This window comes from Loxodonta africana, chromosome 7, assembly GCF_030014295.1.
Source record: "Loxodonta africana isolate mLoxAfr1 chromosome 7, mLoxAfr1.hap2, whole genome shotgun sequence".
In the NCBI taxonomy this organism is placed as follows: domain Eukaryota; kingdom Metazoa; phylum Chordata; class Mammalia; order Proboscidea; family Elephantidae; genus Loxodonta; species Loxodonta africana.
In genome coordinates this window covers 11,998,286-12,009,354 of record NC_087348.1, presented here as the reverse complement: position 1 = coordinate 12,009,354, position 11,069 = coordinate 11,998,286, and the positions used below count along the sequence as shown (strand labels likewise).

Sequence of the window (11,069 nt, the reverse complement as noted above, 5' to 3'; positions counted from 1 at the left end):
GGAGCGGGCCCTTGAGCACCGGGGGGCTAGGCCAACCTTAGGGTAGGAGTCTTAAAGAGCCCGCAGCCCCAGTGGTGCCGTCGCCCGGTGCTCCGAAAGCGGCAGTGGAGAGTAAGCGCTCGCGCAAGTCCGCGTTAGAAATTTTATTCTCTGGAGGCTGGGGCGAACTGAGAGCAGGTCTGGGGTCACCCCTTTTCTGACTCCTCCTGGATCCTCTCCGGGGCGTTCTCCGCCTTCTGACTCCCCGGCTTTTGACTCTGGCCTGAATGCTTCTTGTTCGACCGTGAGGAGCCCCGACGGCTGAACAGGGATAGCCGCCGCCACAGCACAGTGATCAGAAGGCTTTCGCTCGACTTGCGATTCCGGCGGCTCGGGGCGTCCGTGGCATCAGTCCCTTCGGTGCCTAGGGGGTCCACGAGGCCGCTGAGCTTTGCTTTACCATCCCCTGTCCAACCTCCCTGGCCATACCGCGGGGGCAGCCTCCTCTCCCGCGCCCGTGCCTGTCCCCCTCTTCTGCATCTCTGCTCCCACCTTCCACGGAGTCGGCCTCCCTGGTGGCCTCATCGGAGTCCTTGTCTTGGCAGCAGCCCATGGCCCCCCGCGGCCCGCACTCCGTGCCAGCCCCGCCAGCCCACCCGCCCGCCCGCCCCGCGGGCCCTTCGCCGGCTTTTGTGACGTCAGAAATCGTGCCACCCCAGCTCTCCTATCCCAAGCCACTTCTTCCCTTTCTCCCATCACAAAAGGCTCAGGTCATGGCGGGTGCTGGGATGTTTATTTACAAAGTGGGTACAGGATCTTCAGGGACTGGTGGATCTAGGTCTCTTTCTTTGCCTGGCTTGTTGGGCCCCTTGGCTCTGCTTGAAATTAGGGAGCTTCCGCTTTGCAGCCGCCTCCAAGGAAGCCCAAAGTTCATCCGTCTCTGTGTCTTCTGGGGACACCCTGTCGGGTTCTTCAGGCTCTTGGGGCTCATCCTGGTGAACGGGAGGAAAGCTGAAGAATCAGGGGCAAAGTAACAGACCCACAAGGAGGCCCTAAGCCAAAACTAAACCCATTCCAACCAGTTGATTGCAGTTCATACCGACCCCAGAGGACAGAGCAGAACTGCCATAGGCTTTCCAAGGCTGTAATCTTTACAGTAGATTGCCACACGTTTCTCCTGAGGAGTGGCTGGTGGGTTTGAACCACTGAACTTTTGGTTAGCAGCGCAGTGCTCAATCACTGTGCCACCAAGGCTCCTCTGTGGAAGCCCTAGTGGGAAGATAATCCCACCACCACCATCATCTTTATTTTCTGCACCCGGGACACCAATTCGGTCCATGCTTTTAGACATGTCACTCTTGGCAATAACTTTGTCAGGGCTGACTATTAAAACCTGTCAGAGAAATGAAATAATCTGGCAGGCAAGTGGACAGCTCCAGATCTGGGTTCCAGCTGCCACTTTTTTCTCTCTGAGGGAAATCCTCACATACATGCCCTTTGCTCTCACATTCCCAGATCCAGTAGCTCACCTCCCAGTTGTCCCTGCCCGACAGAAGGAGGCAATTCAGCCGAGACTTGAGATAAACCTGCAAAAGATGAGGGGCCTTAAGGAGCCCAGGCATGCTGAAGTAGATGGAAAAATGAATGGGGGCACAGGTGCCAGCGGGCTCCAGGAACTGTGAACTAGGCAGAACGGGCAAGGCTCAAAGGTTCGGGCTCTCACCTTATGCTCCAGACCCCGTGGGTTCCGTATCCTGTGCACCCTCAAGACTCTATCCAGGCCGCAGGAGGCTAACAGGGGCTTTGAAGGGTGGCACTGCAACGCTCGGACACTGCCTGCCAGCCCCTTTAGACAGCCTAGGAGGCGCCCTGGGGACAGCAGGGGTATCAGTGTTAGCTGGCCAGCCAACAACCACGTATTGTTTGCCGTTCTGATCACTTTACATCTCAACATTTAGTCCTCAATGTAACTCAGAGACAGGAATTACCAGTAATATCTCCATGTTACACGTGAGGAAACTGAGGCACAGAGAGTTGAAGTAATTTGGCAAGGCCAGCAGCGTTTGGTGAAACCAAATTTGAACCCAGGCAATGTGGCACCTGAACAGAGCTAACAACCACTCCATTGCATTGCCTCAGAAGGAATTCTGCCTTCTTCCCCACCCTCACCCTCTAGTCCACTTACCTTGCCGAAGGTCAATTTCTGCCAGCTGCCCATGCGTGTTCCCCACAATCACCGAACTGAAGAGACCAGAAGCAAGTGCGTCAGCAGGAACCTCCCGGAGCCGTCCCTGAGCCCCCGCCACCCACCTTTACCCCTCCAGGCACTTACTTGCCCTCAGGAGTGAGGGTCATGGCTGTCAGTGGATATTCTCCATAGGTGGCCTCAAGGACTGGCCGGCGCTGGGGGGAGGATGGATCATAGACACGGACCTGGAGGAAGACTGAGTCATCATAAGAGTACCCTCAGCCCGCACACCCTCCTTGGGCTTCTCCACATCTTCCTGTGCTGTTTGTTTATGACCCAGTCTCAGACCAACCTGTGAGGTGGGCAGGTGTGGTGAAATAAGTTCCTTTATGTGGCCTTTTGCCTCGGTTCTTAGGAAAAACAGCTTGAGATTTTTCCACTAAGCCCTGAGGGGTTACCTTTGCCCTGGTTTTCTACCTAAGGGTTTGCTACTTCTGTCCATGTTGACTAACATTTCCTGGGTAAACTGTAAACGGCTTGGTTTGATACTTCTTGTCTGGTCCTGGGCTGTAGCCTATCCTGTGATAGGTATGCACCTTGTAAGGACTGGTCAATATACTATGCAAATCAAGTGACTACAGACTATGCAAATCAAATGACTATGGTCCACAAAGGGGATTGGTCAGTCTGTGGCCCTGCTGGGAGGGCCATACCTTGAAACTGATAAGGAGTTTGCTTATATAAGTGGCCAAACCCACAGAGGTTTCAGAAGGGAGAAAAGACAAGAGAGGCAAGAGAGAAGCAGCAGACAGGAGGCGAGGAACCTCCTAAAAGAGCTGTAACACAGGTGAAGGCCTGTAACACTGAAGGCATCAAGAAGCCCAGAAGGGGTCTTGCGACACAGCCAGTGGCAACAGGCCCAGATTGGCCCTGGGGGAGAGTTGAAAATGACAGCAGAAACCTTCAGCTAGGAATGCAGCTAAGCTGAACAAAGCTTTTACACTGGCTATAAGCTGGATCAGTTAGCAGCAGAGAGGCTGACAGCAGGGTGGCCAAAGGCAAAGAGGCGTGCATGGCTGAGAGGGGGCGTGTATGGCAGAGAGAAGGGCCTGCTTGCTTGCACGGCCAAGAGGCGCCGGGAGCTATTTACACTGAAGAAGGGAGTGATGTGCCTTCCACCTCAGGGGCGTCTTTTAGACTTTGCTTACATGCTTCCGGATCCTGATCCTAAGTTGCAGCCTGTTGATTCTGATATCCTGTTACTTCCTTAGTAAACCACTTAACTGTAAGTATGGCCTGAGTTGTGTGGCTGTTCCAATGACTTACGGAACCCCACAGAGAAGCAGAGTGCGCCATGGGGGCAAGAGGGGATGCGGTTGGCTGGTGTCGGAAATGGTAAAGAAGTTGGAGAGGGGGGTATGTTTGACCTCCACCTCATAGGAATCAGCTTTGGGCTGATGGTGATTCTGTCTCCTCCTCCTGAAGTTAGAGGACTTCAGGCGCTACTAGAACATTTTTTTAGCAGGATTGTGAAAACTGAGGTACAAGCTTACTTAGAAGCATAAATGGACAGGGCTGAGGGACAGGTCCCCTAGGTTGGGGAATAGGGCAGCACTGCCACGGTCAGCATTGCATGCCCTCCCTGCAATCTGCCCATGTAGGGGGAGGAGGATGGAAAAGCAAGTCAGTTCAATTGTCAGAAGGTGCTGAATTCCAAGCAGAGAAATTCAGCCTGAACAAGGGAGGAGAGAGGAAGCCCTCCTGTGGGTTTTGAGCAGAGGCATATCACCAAGATTAGACTTCAAATATGCAGGAGTGAAGGAAACAGGGCAAAAAACAGTGGCCCAGCCCTGTCTGGGTCTTAGGACTTCAAATGAAATAACTGTCATGTTCCCCAGTCCAGCCCTTCATGTACAGCTGAGGCCAGAGATGGGAAGAGGGCCTGGGCCCCAATGCAAACGAGAGGCAGCATCAGAACTCAGAACCTAGTTCTCTACACTGCCAGCCCAATGTCCTCTCATGACACCTGCAGCCTATGGGTCCCACTGTGAAGAGGAACTCCCTTCTCCTCTCCTTTATTCCAGTAGGAAGGAAAGGAATAGCCATAGTTCAGGAAACTCCATCCCAGAAGGTAGTATGGGAAGGTCACTGGCTCAGTGGTGCGGCTGAGAAGGCTGGGGAAGAGCTCTCTCTTATAAGACCTCAGGGATAGAAAAAGGCTCCTGAGAAGGGCAGCTGTGCCAAGTCAAGAGAGGCAGCCTCCACAGGGAGGGTGTTTCTCTAGGAGGCTGCTTAAGCCCAGGAGGAAGTTGGGGTGGGGTGTCTCACCTGGTGGTACCCTGTACAGGTAACAAGCTTCTGTGATTCAGGGAGGAACTGTATGTCCTGTTCCCAGATGGGAACCCGCAAGTCAAGCCAGTCATTCCGCACCTGGTGGAATGGGTAGTTGGAGGACATGCTCGTGGGGGCCTCAGTGTGCCCCTTCATTACCCCCTAAAGTCTATCTGGCCTCGGACTCAGTCAGTGACCTCAGCATCCCTGGTACTAGGACCCAGCCCCTCCCCACCCATCACTCACGTTCTTGGCCCTGAACACAGGTTCCTCAGACCCCTGCAGGTCCCACACCTTCAACGCATTCTCCTTCCCACCAGTGGCAACCACATGGGGGTGTGCTGGGTCTTGGCGCATCTTACATACTCCGGGGCCCACCTTCAGCTCCAGGAGCTGCCAAGAATTCGAGATGAAGAGTCAGTCTCAGAGACCCCAAGCCTCCCTCCCCCAAAGCCCTAATCAGGCTCCTACCCCAACCCCACATTCTCCAACCATCAGGTCAGGGGAGGCTCACTGGGTCGGAGGACGCCTCTTTGTCATTGTCACACCAGACTCGAAGAATCCCAGAGTCCACACATGTGATGAGGTTGCTGCAGGTAGAGGGAGGATGGAGTTGGTGGAAAAAAAAGGAAAAGTCTTCTAGCTCGGACCCTAGCCAACCTACTCCCAAATTCACATTAGGAGGGAGACTCCCTTCCACCAGCCCAGCTCCAAAGAAAGCCTCTGGGTAATGTCTGGGTAGGGCTTGACAGCTTCCACTTTGCTTGTCTCTTACCTCCTATGATTTTCTCAACAGAGTGAGGGTTTACTAGTTTTATATGCGAGGAAACTGAAGCTCTGAGAAATTGCAATATTTGCCTGCTCAGCTATAAATGTCAGAACCAGAACTGGAAATCAAGTCTGTGATCCTCCAAAGCAGAGTGCTTCTGCTAGTCCACAGCTACGTCTCAGGGCACCTGGGCCTGCTGATCCTTCTGACTCTCAAATCAATTACCAGCAATCAGGATCAGTAGCTCTGAAAGGAGTAACACGAGGCTGGTTTGGATTTAGGGTTCGGCCAAAGTCAAACACCAGTTTCTCTCAAGTTCCTTGTTCTGGGTCCCAGGCACTAAAATCAGTTTCTTCTTTAAAGAATCCCTCCTATAAAGTCCAAATAAATCTGTTTCAAGGTTCTGTACAGCCTGTGCCTATGCTCTTTCTCACATCTGCCCCCCCCACCCCAGTTCAGGCTCTCAGGCAACACTCTCCCAACAGCTCTCTCTCCAGTCCATCCTTCACACTACTACAGGTTCATAGTTCTGACCACAGCCCTTCCCGCTCAAAAGCCTTCAACACCTCCCCACCACGTATGAAAGTACAAATCTCTCAACTTGGCACTTAAAGCCCTTTGCATCTAATCTCGATCTACCTTGCCCACTCTATGAAAATGCTTCCTCGGCTTCAATCCCCAAATGCTATTTATCGTCCCTGAGATGGACCCTGTAGCCTGCGACCAATCTTTGCCTCTCCTCAGTCAGTACCCTCTTTCTAGAATACCCTCACCTCCTTCTCCATCTGTCAACATCCTACCCATCCTTCAAGGCCCAGTTCAAATGTCCCACACCCCATAGAGCCCTTCCAGGCCTCATCGATCAGAATTAACACTACCAAACCTATGCAGCCTAAAATAACCTGTTTCATCATTCTCAGAAGCCTGGATCAGTAACCTAATCACAAACACCTTCCTAACCTTTACTTTGGGACCCTCACCACCTTGTTGGTGGTGGTCAGTATCGGTTTAAAAACATGCTCAAAACAATTAAATGACTTGCTCGGGATCACCTAAAAAGTTATGGTGGAGCCAGAAAGAAAACCCAAGAAGATGCAAGTTCTATGAGGACAGAACTGCGTGTCTGGTTTACCTGCGGTCCCTGCACTTTGCCCAGTGTCTGGAACTCAGTACATATTCAACAAAGGCTTGTTAAAGGAATAAATGAGCAAAGGCACGATTCCAGGTCTCTGTCACTCAGCAGGCCCGTGTCACATAAGGCCGTCCTGAGGGAGCCTCAACACTCTCCCAAGCGTTCAGCGAGGGGATCGGTCTTACCCGTCGGCCTGGGCGAGGCCCCGAAACGTGCCCTCCCCGCCGGGGCAGTGCCTCTGGCCCTGGAATATGCCCTCCTCAGTGCTGAAGTGCTTCACCGTCCCGTCCGCGCAGCCCACCAGTACCTGGGGGAGCAGAGGAGGACAGAATAGCGAGGAGGGCGAGGGTGCCGCGTCCCCGGTCCCCCAGCTCCGGCTCGGTTCCCGACCGCTCACCTGGGTCTCGCCGCTCGAGCCCCAGCACAGGACGCTCACCGCCTCCTCGCGTCGCGGCTGTCCAGTAGCCGTGAAGTTCGCCGCCTGTTTGCGCTGAAGGTTCACCCCTGCGGGACGCGGGCGTCAGGTGCGCCGGGGTCGCGAGAGGGCGACCCCCCGCACCCCCCGACGCTCGGCCCCGCCACCTACCTTTCAGGATCCCTGTTTCGGTGCCAACCCACACGTGGTTCCAGCGCGCAGCGGCAGCCGCCATGACATTTCTCAGGGGCCCCCGGCCTGTACTTCCGGCGCGGTGTTTGCGTCACCAGTGGGCGCCGCGTCCGGTCCAGACAAATGCAGGTTACGGGAGTTTAAAGATCCGGAAATGTGTTGATCCCCTACCCGCTCCAGCTTTTTTTGCTTTTTACGAAATTAAAATCAAAAGATGCTTGTTTACGGGAATCTGAAAAGTAACTTTTTTTTTTCTTTGCACTTGGAGTGGACCTTGCACCTGTCGAGTCAGCGCTAATCTGTCTCCTTGCTCTGCATTGTGTAATTAAGCTGTTAGACGAAAAAAGAAGCTACTTCAGAAACTATCCACCTCATCCCATCTACCCCTTACTGTTTGTACCCTGGTGGCGCAGTGGTGCGTGGCTTCATCCTCGAGTGTAAAACACGCGAGCCAAACGAAGAAAAACCCGGCGATCTGAAACAAGCTCTGTTTTGGGAGGTGGGGTGGGGCCTCGTTTTTATTTCCTTGCACTGAGGCTTGGTGATGAGAAAGTAAAAATCTGCACGGTGAACAGAAATGAATATTTCTCCTGTTCAGTTAAAAATCGAGCCATTAATTTGGCTGAATTTGAAATAACGTTGGGCATCCCTCACGGCTGTTTTTCAAAGTAGTACCAGATCTATATTAAGTGTCTTGGATAAAATGAGTATTACAAGAAATGAAATACCCATAAACGTTGGAAGACACTAATTGAGACTCAAACCAAAAAACAAACAAAAACCCAAATCCATTTCCGTCGAGTCGATTGCGACTCAGCGATCCTATGGCGCAGAATGGAACTGCCCCCAAGGCTTACTGGGATCCCTTGTTAGGTGCAGTCCAGTCGCTCCCGACTCAGAGTAACCCTGTGTACAAGCTCTATTCTTCCCCGGCTACAACCTTTTGGTTAGCAGTCGAGCTGCTTAACCGCTTCGCCACCAGGGCTTCTTAAAAGAACCCTAGTTTATTATCAGCTTGTAAATTAGAGCCCCTCTCTCACTCAGTAAACCAAAGTGAACTCAACCAGAGAAAACAATTCTTCAAAGTACCCAATGAATTAGCTTTCTCCACTTTTTATAATCCCTTTCTCCAAATTATACACTTCTTAGCCAATTGCTTAGAATTTCTTTGTTCACCTTACTAATCACTTAAAATTTCTTTGTTACAGAATTTCATTGACTGTCTATAAAGCCGTTTCTCTCCTTCCTAATGGGGAATTTGGCACTAATTGGGCCAGGTTCCTTCCGCTAGCATAAATATTCACTTAATAAACATTTGTGTAAAGGACTCTACTATTTTCATTTAAACACTCCCAAAGATAAGCTGCTGCTGTAAAATTGCATAACGACTCCTCTTTGAGTGACTACGGATTTCTTACTGAGAAATTTTGTTCTCTAAAATCATAGACTATCAGAAGCTATGCCGTTTGAAATTATGTCATTAAAAAATATCTGTGATGGGAAGTTTGGCAACTATTATCGGTGATGGTTGCACAACATAGTTCATGTAATCGATATCACTAAATTGTACCGAAAAATATTGAATCGGCAAATGTGTTAAATATGTTTTTACAACAATTTAAAGAAAACATTCCACTCTTGCCTGGAGGATCTAAATCCTTTTGACACAGAGAAGTGGCCTTAATTTCCAAGTCAGCTGCAGAACTTCTGATAAGGGTTTTCTGAGCACAACATTCTACATTCAGCCGGGGCTGCACTTCGCAGTCCAGACCCAATGTTGACCCTTTTGCACACAGCGCTAGGTTGCACTGAGCCTATCAACATTGCTTTACTTAAAACTAAACTCCCTCCTTCCCTAAAATCCTATCTTTCCTTTGTTTTGGTTCCTTTTTGTGCAGTGTCCCTGGTCAGGAAGACACCTGGCCTCTTGGGCTGATTTGGATAGATGACTGGCCTCCCCGTTTCACCTAGGTTAAAACTGAGCTAAACAAAAACGAATGGACTAAGTAGTTTCTGCCCCCTATACTGAAACGAAACAAACCTGTTGCCGTGGAGTTAATTCCGACTCATGGCGACCCTCCAGGACGGAGTAGAACTGCCCCATTGGGTTTCCAAGGCTGCGATGTTTACGGAAGCGGATTCCCACATCATTCTTCCCCGGATGAGCAGCTGGTGGCTTCAAACCGCCGACATTTTGGTTAGCAGCCGAGAGCTTAGCTAGCGTGCCACCAGGCCACCGTTCCTAAAAGTACAGTAATACCAAGTCCACATACAAAGATTGTTAAATACTGACTCTGCGCGCAACACAACGAGACACCGGCTGGTCTTCCGCCACTTTCACTATGATAGACAACAGTGCCAAGTATTCCACCTTCCGTTCCAAAAGCTCCCACGGTAAGCTGACCTAGTGGAAAAAGTCAGATAAAACTCACAGGAAAAACGCCAGCCTTCTTTGTTTCACCTTCAGCTAGTTAAAACCCCCAAACACTCCTCTTAAAAAAAAAAAAACCTATAAAACAATAACGCCCCACAAAAAAAACTAACTGCAAAAAAGCGGTTTCTTGAACTAATCACGTAAAAGCACGCTTTTCCCAATAAGCCTTTAATCTTCTCCACTAAAACAAACATCGCTAAAAGTAAAATAATTTTTTTTCCATCTAAAATCCATAAAGCCTATTTTTTCATAACCATAGTTCCCCCCGGGGGGAGGGTGCACCGTTCCTGGAAGTACTGCAATACCAGGTCGATGCGTGGAGTGGACGGAGCAAGCTCCTATTCCATCTCCCAGCTCCAAAAATCCATTTAATATATTGTCCTCGGATAGAGGACGTATCAGATATTAAACTGATAAGAACAGATACTACACTTGATCTTAGCCAAAAGGCCGAGAAGCGATAACGGCCTCATCCCCGCCCAGCTGGCCTCACCCTCACTCCTCCTTTTACAGTTATGGTGGCTTTCGTAGTGTAATTATTAGACTCTTTTCGAATAAGTAACATTTCTCAAAATAGATTTTTCATACTGTTACTTAGTAATAGTGGTAGACTTTTGAAAACAAACCTTAAATTGGAGTGTTAACCGCGTTGCTTGCGTGCTCACGTGGCATGGTTCAGAGTCAGTTTTGCATAAATCCGCCCCTCTGCTCTCTCGCTCCCTCGCTCGCTCTCTTTTTTTTAATTCTTGGGATTGGCCCACGCACATCACGTGATTTCGATCCCCGTATGGTGTCACCTTCTCCCGAGTTGTGGCGTCAGACTCCCAGCCTAGTTTTTACCGCCGCCGACTTGGTGCGGCCTGTGACCGCGTCCCTCTCCCGGGAGAGCATTTGGAGCGGCCGCGGGGCGGTTAGAGCACAGGCTTTGGAGTCCGAAGAATTGGCTGGGATCCCTGCTCTGCCAGTTCCTTTCTGATCCTATTTCCCTGGGCACCCTGGGACTCTGCAGCACCTGTCCCCTGACTTACTTTAGTGTCCACCTCATCCCATCTGCCCCTTCCTGCTTGTACCCTGGTGGCGCAGTGGTTAAGCAGAGACGGTTGTTCCGGGGCTTGGGGGAGGGAGGGTGGCCAAATACAGCGGCTGTTTCACAGGCGCAAAGCAAAGCCCGGCTCTGTGAAAGGGCTAAATATCAGACCCTGGCTGGGAAGGACTGGAGGTCTCGTTTCCTTGGAAACTGTTAGTACAAATGCGAAATGTGATGTTTGAAGCCCCGTCTCAAATAAAAATCCGGATTTAGGAAGGAGAGACTTTATTCGAAAGGAGTATTTGTGAAAGCAGCAAGAGGAGAGAAACAATTACAACAGGGAGGACACTGACCGTAGTGCAAGTCTCCTTAGGAAAAGTGTTTTTTTGTTTTAGTTTTTTTTAATACCTATTGAACCCGCTGCTGAGGAGTCGCTTCTGCCTCATAGTAACTCTAAAGCACAAGAGTAGAACTTCCCTATAGGGTTTCCAGTCTTTACAGAAGCGAACTGCCACGTCTTTCTCCCGCTGAGCGGCTGGTCGGTTTGAATCGCTGACCTTTGGGTTAGCAACTGAGCGCTTTAACTACTGTGCCACCAGGGT

General features: G+C 50.7%; 2 protein-coding genes and 1 non-coding gene across 5 annotated transcripts; all 3 read right to left on the bottom strand.

Moving 5' to 3' along the window:
• Positions 1-7: 7 nt before the first annotated feature.
• TEX54 (testis expressed 54) lies at positions 8-613 on the bottom strand. The gene is given in 2 exon segments (XM_064287913.1): positions 8-458; positions 461-613. Coding segments are annotated over 2 exon segments (405 nt in total). The 5' UTR covers positions 593-613; the 3' UTR covers positions 8-185.
• Positions 614-755: 142 nt separating this feature from the next.
• WDR74 (WD repeat domain 74) lies at positions 756-9,921 on the bottom strand. Of its 3 annotated transcripts, XM_064287909.1 has the most exons (12): positions 9,048-9,921; positions 6,986-7,195; positions 6,797-6,903; positions 6,585-6,706; positions 5,013-5,088; positions 4,745-4,891; positions 4,496-4,597; positions 2,312-2,412; positions 2,165-2,220; positions 1,703-1,848; positions 1,509-1,565; positions 756-971 (listed from the first exon to the last, which is right to left on the bottom strand). In XM_064287909.1, the coding sequence occupies exons 2-12, from the start codon at positions 7,047-7,049 to the stop codon at positions 798-800; spliced, it is 1,152 nt and encodes a 383-aa protein (XP_064143979.1). In that variant the 5' UTR covers positions 7,050-7,195; positions 9,048-9,921; the 3' UTR covers positions 756-797. The 3 variants fall into 3 exon arrangements, with proteins under 3 accessions (XP_064143979.1, XP_064143980.1, XP_064143981.1); XM_064287910.1 differs by lacking the exon at positions 1,509-1,565; XM_064287911.1 differs by lacking the exons at positions 6,797-6,903; positions 6,986-7,195; positions 9,048-9,921 and adding an exon at positions 5,493-5,638 and having other exon boundaries at positions 6,585-6,677.
• LOC111753199 (U2 spliceosomal RNA) lies at positions 9,712-9,902 on the bottom strand. The gene has a single exon (XR_002788086.1). It is a non-coding gene; the product is annotated as a U2 spliceosomal RNA (small nuclear RNA).
• Positions 9,922-11,069: the final 1,148 nt, after the last annotated feature.

Coding starts and splice junctions, on each gene's coding strand:
- WDR74 (XM_064287909.1), bottom strand. CDS start 7,049: ATGGCGGCTGCCGCTGCGCGCTGGAACCACGTGTGGGTTGGCACCGAA. Junction 6,707..6,796: donor GCTCGAGCGGCGAGACCCAG/GTGAGCGGTCGG, acceptor CTGCTCCCCCAG/GTACTGGTGGGCTGCGCGGA. Junction 972..1,508: donor CGGGCAGGGACAACTGGGAG/GTGAGCTACTGG, acceptor CCCGTTCACCAG/GATGAGCCCCAAGAGCCTGA.